The sequence below is a fragment of the Pseudorca crassidens genome, chromosome 5 (assembly GCF_039906515.1).
Source record: "Pseudorca crassidens isolate mPseCra1 chromosome 5, mPseCra1.hap1, whole genome shotgun sequence".
Lineage (NCBI taxonomy): Eukaryota > Metazoa > Chordata > Mammalia > Artiodactyla > Delphinidae > Pseudorca > Pseudorca crassidens.
This window is the reverse complement of record NC_090300.1, coordinates 140,268,862-140,278,141: the sequence shown is the minus strand read 5'-3', so window position 1 is coordinate 140,278,141 and position 9,280 is coordinate 140,268,862. Positions and strand designations below refer to the sequence as shown.

The 9,280-nt window shown below is 46.5% G+C and overlaps 1 protein-coding gene across 1 annotated transcript; it reads right to left on the bottom strand.

The window, feature by feature from the left end:
• Positions 1-1,358: 1,358 nt before the first annotated feature.
• On the bottom strand, positions 1,359-7,615 carry CBR1 (carbonyl reductase 1). The gene is made up of 3 exons (XM_067739448.1): positions 7,171-7,615; positions 6,309-6,416; positions 1,359-2,052 (listed from the first exon to the last, which is right to left on the bottom strand). Exons 1-3 carry the CDS (start codon positions 7,457-7,459, stop codon positions 1,616-1,618), a joined length of 834 nt encoding a protein of 277 aa, XP_067595549.1. The 5' UTR covers positions 7,460-7,615; the 3' UTR covers positions 1,359-1,615.
• Between the last annotated feature and the right edge of the window lie 1,665 nt (positions 7,616-9,280).

The window sequence follows — 9,280 nt, the reverse complement described above, 5'->3', positions numbered from 1 at the left end:
TCTCTTTGCATAACACCCTCAACGTCCATCCATGTTATCACAAATGGGAATATTCTCATCTTTTTTTACGGATGAGCGGTATTCCATTATGCGTTTGTGTTTCTGTGTGTGTGTGTATAACATCTTCTTTATCCATTCATCTGTTGATCGGCACTTAGTTTCCATATCTTGGCAATTTTAAACAATGCCAAGATGAACACAGGGATGCATGTAAGTTTTCAAATTAGTGTTTTCATATTCTTTGGATGAATACCTAGAAGTGGGATAGCTGGATCATACAGTAGTTCTATACTTAATTTTTTGAGGAATCTCCATACTATTTCCACAGTGGCTGCACCAATTTTCATCCCCTCCAACAGTGTATGAGGGTTGCCTTTTCTCCACACCCTCAACAATCCTTGTTATTTAAGTGCGGGCAGCGAACCTAACCCTGTGGGATTCCCAGCGTGCTCCCAGTTGGGAGGGTTGTTTATGAAGGTCTTACTGCGTGCCAAGGCATTAATTGGAATGTTTTACTTAATGTTTACCTAATCCTTACAACTGCTAAAAGTGCCTGCATTCTGGTTTGTCCTAGGTCATAGACAATAAGTGGCATATGTAGTTAGGTGTTATTTTATGGAATTAAGAAAAAAATCTTTAAGATCTCCGTGTCCATTTCCAAACTAGTAGTTCAGATGTTATGGTGTTGATCTAGACATTGATAACCCTCTGTTGACAGTTTAGAAAAATAAAATAACAAGAGGAAACTAACAGCCTAGTGGAAGGGAAACACCTGTAAAGTAAACCTGACTCTTCAAATAAGGGTTCCACACTTGCCTTCAGGGGCTGTCACTTTTCACCTCCCCAAGCCTGAGAATCAGATGTGAAAAGTGACAAATAACATGACAGCAGAGGCGTCTGTACAACATGGAGTGCTTCTGTGAAGGGAGGGAATGTGGCGGACAGTCCCTGGGGCCTTGGGGAAGCCAGGCGTGGTGCTGGGCAGTACGAAGCTTCTCGTCACTGCCCTGGGGGGTGTTGGGCCCCTCTCACAGGGACTCGTGATAGAAGACACTTGTGCAATTCCAATGTGATTTCAACATTGTCACCTATATAGGGGCGATTCCTATGACTATTATCCCCATTTTACATTTGAGGGGATACAGGAGATGCAGTATTTTGATCAAGGTCATGCAGGAAGGCGGCAGCGCCAAGACTTTTTGGTTTCAGCTGTTTGCCTTGAAAGATTTCAAACAGAAAAGTAGAACGAATAGTAGAGTGGACACCCATATGTCCTCCAAAGTAGGTCCAATAATTGTGAGTAACTGAGCTGGTTCAGCCTTGAAGAGTCTGCATAAATGGACGTTTATAAAGAACTGTTTATTCATCTATTGACTTTTATTTATTATTTGTCATCCATCCCACTTTTCCTCCCCTGGGATCACAGAAGGAAACACAAACGGCTTCACAGAATTAGTAGCCATTTCCCAGTGAGGACTTGATAGAGATATTTTGATTCTTTTATTTCTTCTTCTTTTTTTTTTTTGCATAGGGATATTTTTGACAGTGTAAGTGTCCTTTCCGTGAAATTGGGACAGGAACATAATCGGGCCCATGGGAGGAGCTGTGAGTGAGCTCACCACTGCACAACTTTTTTCTCGGAAACAAACTGTCCGTGAGGCCCCTCAGCATCCGGGGGCAAAAGGGCCAAGTACACGGGGGTCTCTGCTCCTTCCTCTGGGCTTTTGGTGGCTGTGGGTCCTGCCATGTCAGTTCTCACCCACCCTGGGCAGCAGGCATTCAGGAGGATCTTGTCCCCTCCTCTCTGCTCACTCAGTTTCCTGGCTTGGATTCTGGACAGCACCGTGACGCCGATTTTCGTCACCCCATAGGCGGTCTCAGGCCAGCCCTCCTTCCTGTGCACCCCGTTCTTTGTGTCTTCCACAAACTTGTTCATGAGCCCCACCAGCTCCTCCTCTGTGATGGTCTCACTTCGAAACTTCTGCTGCAATTCGGGGCTGCATTTTTTAAGAGAGCTGACACTCACAAAGCTAGACACATTCACCACTCTGCCTAAAATACAACACAAGTCATTACATAGAAAGGTGAGCACAAGGACAATGAATGCCAAATTCGGGACAGGATTTATGTCCTCATGTCCTCTCGTCAGAGGACATTAGGGAAGGAAGACAACGTATTTTGGGAGGGGGTTACTCATTGGGTTTTATCTGTTTTATGATTATAAGTAACAATCTGTTATTTCTGATGTTTTTAAAAATTACACATAATTATTTTGAAAATTACAGGAATGAACTATTTCACTTAAACTCAAGAAATAAGTAATGACAACGGGAAGAATTCTGTGAATCTACCACCCAGAACAACTTGTGAAAATTATTTTAAAAACTTAACTATTTAAAGTCTCTGCTAATGGTCCTGAGGGCATACAGCAAATGAAGAAACGTTTATTCCCGAATATCTCCAACAACTCAGCTAAGAACAGAGTCTGTTCTGTGGTATTTCAACCATGACCTGCTCCTTCCTTTCCCCCTTTCTGGCCATAACAATGGAAACGTCACTCTAGGATGGTGCATCCGAGAACACAAGACTATTGTATCTTCCCAAGATGGGTAGGACATCAGCATGTCTCATGCCGCTCCTCAGCTACCTGTTGCAGAGGTTCAGTTCCTGGCAAGTGCATTTAGGAGGTGATCCAGCCCTCACTTGTGGGACAAAGGCTCTACCTGGGGCTGGACATCCTGAGAATACTGGGGCCCAGACTGCCCTTTCCCCAGCTTGTTTGTAAGGCAGAAGTATCATGCAAAGAGAGGCAAGCTGACAAGACCAGAGACCACTGCTTCTCTTCCCTCCTAGCTCCTAAAACAGGAGTGTCACAAAGAGAAGTGTCACCATCCCTGCTTCTATCTTCAGACCTGTGGCTTAGAGATGTTGCACAAGAGGGAGAAAGAGTCGGGACATAAAAACCTAGAGGTCTGACGCTCTCCCAAAAGGATGTGATTTCATTTGAACGAGTGTGGGGAAGTTCGACCCTAAGGGCACTCTCAAAAACAATGGAAGTTGTGCTGAAAAGCAATTAGGAGATTGGTAGCTTTGTTAGAAATATAAACGAAATCATGTAAGTCAGCAAGTTTGCCAGAGAAAACTAGAGAAAGATAAGGGTAAGAGCCCTTCTCGGTTCAGAACAGAGCACCAAAACTACCCTTTCAAAAGAGCCTGAATGTAATTGGATGGAGATGCATCTGTGAAGCGATTTATGCTGTGCCTTGACAACAATAGTGGAGTCATCAGCCAGCAAGTAGTGGAGCTTAACAGCTGGGTGCGGTGCAGGAAAAAGACAGCAAAAGAGAGTCCTGCTAAACCCACAGTAATCCCAGTGTGACTGTGCGTCTCAGCTAGGCTGTACTTTCTGAGATGAAACATCAGAAACTTCACACTGCGAGGGGAGGAGGGCGGAGACTCAACTTCAAAAAATAATGTAGCCAGTCACTGAACAAATAAGCAAATAGCAACCACAAGCCCGTGGGAAGTAGGCTCTAATAGCAAGAGTAGCTATAAAATTCTGCAGTGTCCCGTCTCCAACCAAAAATTACCAGGCATGGACAAAGATGTTAAACCCTTTTTTTCCATGGGGAAAATATGTGGCAACAGAAATGGCATGTCATGCTGCCGTGTCAGTTAGCTTTGATGTCTATCCCACTAAAGGTTTGGAAGTTCAGAAAATATCAACAAATAAATTAGTAGATGGCGTTAGGACTCCCATTCAATGATTCTCTGAAATACATAAACTGATTTAGAGAAATCGCCACATTAATCTTCCGGGCTTTCTTCTAAGATGAACACATTTCTGAAACGGGTCGATTAATCCATGTCCTCCTTCTAATCTAGAACATGTAAAGAGTAAGAAGCAACTAGTAAATGAATAGGAATGACATTGTCCTTAAGATAGAATAGAACCAATTTGTCCAAATGTTGCAGTAAGCACCATTCAGAGATGCTATATTTAGGATAATATTTCGCTCTCAAAAACATGACCAAGCCTCTCTCACAACAAAAATAACACATATTTCATGAATTAAAAATGCAAAATATGGAAAGGCATAAAGAAAGAAAAAAAGCCTGCAGGAGCGGAAGTCAGAATGGTTAACTGGTAAACGGGAAAGGCAGCTATATTACTATCAATAAAAGGGCCTTGGGCTTCCCTGGTGGCGCAGTGGTTGAGAGTCCGCCTGCCGATGCAGGGGACACGGGTTTGTGCCCTGGTCCGGGAAGATTCCACATGCCGCGGAGCGGCTGGGCCCATGAGCCATGGCCGCTGAGCCTGCACGTCCGGAGCCTGTGCTCCGCAATGGGAGAGGCCACAACAGTGAGAGGCCCGCGTACCGCAAAAAAAAAAAAACAAAAAACAAGGTCCTTGACATTATTTTTTTCATGGGTCTTCAACCTGGACAGAAGACAGAGAAATACTGTTAACTTCTTCTAGGTTGGTTATAATCAGTAATCAAATGACAACCTTTTTTATTCTGTGTTAACTAGTCTACCTCAGGAAGTCTAGAATCAGCGGTGAAAATACTAACCCGTATTAGGGAAGCTTGACCAGGAGATCCAAAGTTCTCTCGAGGTAATAAACTCCTGGATGTGGCTGTTTCATCTTCCCAATGTGTTCCATGCCAGCCCCTCCCACTGACTGGATCCCCAGGGATTAGAGCCAGCCACCTGGAGCCCTCTCCTCCCAACTAAGTGAGACTGTAGACCCAGAAGAGAATCACACGCTCGATTAAGTCATGATAACATGAACTGCTGGAGCTTTTCTCCAACAAAACAAGAATTCTCCTATTTCAAAAGGCAGGTAAACCTTGCTGCACTCCTACTGAGAATATAGCATGTATTTAAAGTTCCATTTACTCTAGCTTTCGTGAGGCAAGACAAACTGTTAAACAGAGGCTGTCTTAGCACATCTGGAGGGTACTCATTCCTCCTTCTGGACAAAGCCCAGACACAGCAAGAAACAGCCCAGCTAAGTAAGAGGAGTGGTGGGCCAGAGGTCATCAGCACGAGGTCAAGAGGAATGCAGCATGTGCAGCTGACACAGGGAACTCCACTGCAGCCCGCAAGTGTTGGGACGAGTGGAGGAATCAGGTGACACTCTAAAGAGCTGACTTTTTAGGTCCTAGTGAAGCAATTCTTAGAAGAACTTTCCAGGAGGACAGGATGGGGAAACAGGGCAGAAGCTGGGTGTAAATTGTAAAGGCACGTACTAAATCCCCAGCCACGCCTCTCAACCTTTCCAAAAGTATCTGCTTGTCTTATCTGGTATGCTTAATGGGTGGTGGCTCCCCTCCTGGCCCATTACTTCGGGGGTAAGTATTATAGTAGTTTAACCCAAAGGAATATGAGAGTTTGTTTTGTTGGAAACATTGAGCAGATTGAAGGGCAGTTAAAATGGACCTGGAGTTCGGCATGTCGGATTACGGAGATCCCTACAAGTCACGCTAAGGGCCTGGACTTCACTCCTGAAGGATCTTTGGGAGGGGGAGTGAGCGTGCAGAGTACAGAGAATGCCCAGGAAGGAAAGGACTCAAGAAGCGGGGAGAGACCCTTAGGAGAGTTTACAATTGTCTAGAAATGACAGCTGAGGGCCCGTTTGCAGAGCTGGGATGGGGGTGAAGGCCTGGGAAGAAAATCAGTAGGAAGTGTCTTAGGATCTGGTAGATGGCAATAAGCTGGCAGGCGTGGTGACCTCCAGGATCCCGGTGGGTGGATGATGGGATCAGTGGCCAAGATGATTTAGGGAAAGGACGAGTCTTTGGAAATATTTGTTTTAGATGGGGGGATTCAGGGGAGGAAGGATGGGAATCGGGTTAAGATGGAGAGGCAAGAAGACACAATGTGTGCCTGGAGCTCTGAGAATGTTCTAGGCAGGTGACAGATTTGAGTGAGGCCTAATGAGACTCCACTAGCCTGAGTAAGATCACTCTGAGAGGGGGTCAGAGGAGAGAAGACCTGAGATGGACTCCTAAGGGAATGCCGCCTGTGGGGGACACGGAGCAAGCCTTTCAGAGGACAACTTTGGGCTAAGATGGGAAAAAGAAAGAGCCAGATGTGCAAAGGGCAGCTGGAGAGACAGCACCACTGACCTGGGCAGTGTTTAGAGGAACCTGAGGCCTCAGGGCACCTGGCCGGATGGTGGCACAGATGGAGGCCAGTGTAGCTGAGCAGGAGAGGTAGGGGGGCCTGTAGATGAGACCAGAGGCAGGCAGGGACCAGATCTTGCCAGAAACACTGCAGTTTGGGCTCTTCATCAGACTCACCTCGGGGTTTTATTAGAGGCAGGAGCTCTGTGCACACATCTTGGGTACCAAAGAAGTTTGTTTTCATAGTCACTTCTGCTTGAATATGAAACGGTGTGGAATCAACAGCTTTTAGGAGAAAAGAAAAGTTGAGTGAATAAATAGTAGCCATCAAGTAACATTCTTTTTTTTTTTTTTTTTAAGTAATAGTTGTGGTTCGCGGGCTTTAGAGCACAGGCTCAGCGCTTGTGGCGCACGGGCGCAGCTGCTCCGCGGCACGTGGGATCCTCCACGGACCAGGGCTCGAACCCGTGTCTCCTGCATTAGTAGGTGGATTCTCAACCACTGCGCCACCAGGGAAGCCCTCAAGTAACATTCTATGGAAGATACAAAGAAAACAGCGCATGTGAAATCTGTTGAATTTTGTGTAAAGGTTGCGTCTGGTTCGTAGTATTGAGCCGGCGTGAATCTCAGGGTCTGACAACGCCTATGATTTTGTAGGATGGCGCCACTGCGGGGGCGGCTGCCCAAAGGGTGCACACACACGGGATCTCTGTGCATCAGTTTTTGCAATTTTCTCGTTTATTTCAAAATGCATTAAAAATTAACCCAACTGCCCCAAAGTCCAATCAGAAAGAAGCTGTGGGGCAATCTAGGAAAGGTCCCCAGGATTCGAGCCAAAGAAGCAAAGTTCCCTATGGCTAGAAAGCATCCAATTCCCTGCAGACTCCGCTCTCGCTGCACCCCTCCCCCTTCCCTTCTCGGTCCCTAGGGAGTCATTCTGGACCCCACAGGCGGGAGAAGCCCCACCGCAGCGATTCCCCGACAGATACGGCCCATCCCGGATGATGAACGCCTCGCCTGGGAGCACCCAGCCCCTTACTCTTGAAGGCGATGCCCGCGTTGTTGACCAGCACGTCGAGGCCCCCGTACTCCTTGAGCAGGAAGTCGCGCAGGGCGCGGATGCTCTGCAGGTCGTCGATGTCCAGCTGGTGGAAGCGCGGGCTCAGGCCCTCGGCCTGCAGCTGCTGCACGGCCGCCTGACCCCGTGCTGTGTTCCGCGCCGTGAGGACCACGTCCCCCGGAAACTGCCGGCAGAGGTCACGCACGATGGCGAAGCCGATGCCCTTGTTGGCCCCGGTGACCAGCGCCACACGGGCGCAGGACGACATGGCCGGGTGCTGGGTGTGCGGTGCCCTTGGGTGGAGAGCGAGCCCGTTGTGCTTTCCCAGCGGCGCGGCGCGTCAGAGTGTCTGCGCAGAAGCTGGAGTTTGCAGAGCGCGCACCTGAAGGTCCCACGCCTGGAGCTGCCAGGCTGAGCGCGCAAGCGCAGGCGCAGGCTCCGCCCCTTCAGGGCTGGGCTCGCCGGCGCCCTCCCAGCGGTGCAGGGAACGTAGAGAAGGGCCATCAGGCAAGTTTGCAGGACAGTCCTGCTGAAAAGTCGCTGCTGGCGACTGCCTGCCTGGCATCAGAGAATCGTTCTGATTAGCTGTTTTGCCTATGTTTAAACTGAACCCTATCCTCTGTTCTCCTCCTTTTCACCCAGATGTTTAACTCTTCGCGGTTGCGCTTGAAGAAATGGGTCATTTGTGCAGACTTTGTTTTTCCTGGTGTTTGAAAAATATCGCTCGAACTGAAGTCTTTGTAACCTAGAGTTGTGGAATAAGTTGGGAGAACATGGTAGGGATCGAGTGTGTGTTGCTTCCTCCCGTAAGTATGTGAAAGCCAAGCTACTGCCCTATCCTTGAATGATTCTCACGTGTTAGTGGGGAGTGTTTACTGAATCATCATAGGGTTACCTCACTAGATACTTCCAGGGTTGTCAGGTTACCTGTATGCAGGTCCTGAAGTGTACAGGTGCAAAGGGGCTTTGCAGCCCTTTCTCACACTCAAAATAACTCCTCAGGATGCATCTCCATTTTCAAGCGAGGAAATGGATCCTCAGAAAGTTCATAAATTAGCTCAGTGGGAAATTAATTTTCTTCCTTACTATTTACCACTTAGAACAGAGGAATTAGGGGGTCTATAAGATCATTTTCATTTCTGTGCTGTCTCTTGTCGACTGAAAGAAAATGCACAACCTAGGGGACTTAAGCCTTGGGATATAGCCTCTCAGATAGCTGAGGGACTGTTCTGAAGAGGTAAGGGAGGAGCCAAGATATGTAGGAGTTTTTGCAAAAACAAAACAAAACAAAACAAAACATAAAAACAAAACATAAAAACAACCCAGGTAGTCGGAACATCAATTACTGCTAATTAAAGAAAACCAGACATCTCAAGTTAATGAATTTAGCACTTTTCAGTGTATGGGAAGATGCAAGAGTCTGGGCTTATTGAAATTATTCCTTTGATGTGCACCTGAACCATCTACGGCCAGTATACTGTTTTTCTCCATCCTGAATTCCCTTCAGTGTGCACCAGCGCAGTCTGCTGCCATGGCTGATGGCTTGATCCTTTGTTTACTGAAATGGCAGGCAACATTCTTTGTCCACACTCTTATGGTATCCACAAGCTACTAGTGGCTATTTAAATGTAATTTTAATCAAAATAATACAATTAAAATTAGTTCTTTAGTTGCTTTAGCTGCATTTCAAGTGCTGAATAGTCAACGTGTTAGTGACTGCTGTATCGGACAGTTCAGATATTTCTTTCCGTCAGTGCAGAAAGTTCTCTTGAACAGCTATATTTTAGATAGTCTCCAATTACGTTGCAATTTCAAGGGATTTTTCCAATCAGTTGCAAAAAACAAAACTAATAACCAGGGTACACGATCTCTGGTCGTGTTCCATATCAATCCTTACCTTTAAGGGAGACGATATATTGGCATTGTTCATAAGGCATCCAGCCCAATTTTCTAGTGTTACTAGGCTGGTTATCCTTAGTATGCTTTTATTGTTTCTAACATAAAGGAGCCTTTAAACTTAAATGACCATAGCCTGGTGTTAACCACATAAATCCATCCTGTAACTGAGGAGGTTTTTGACTGTGATTCA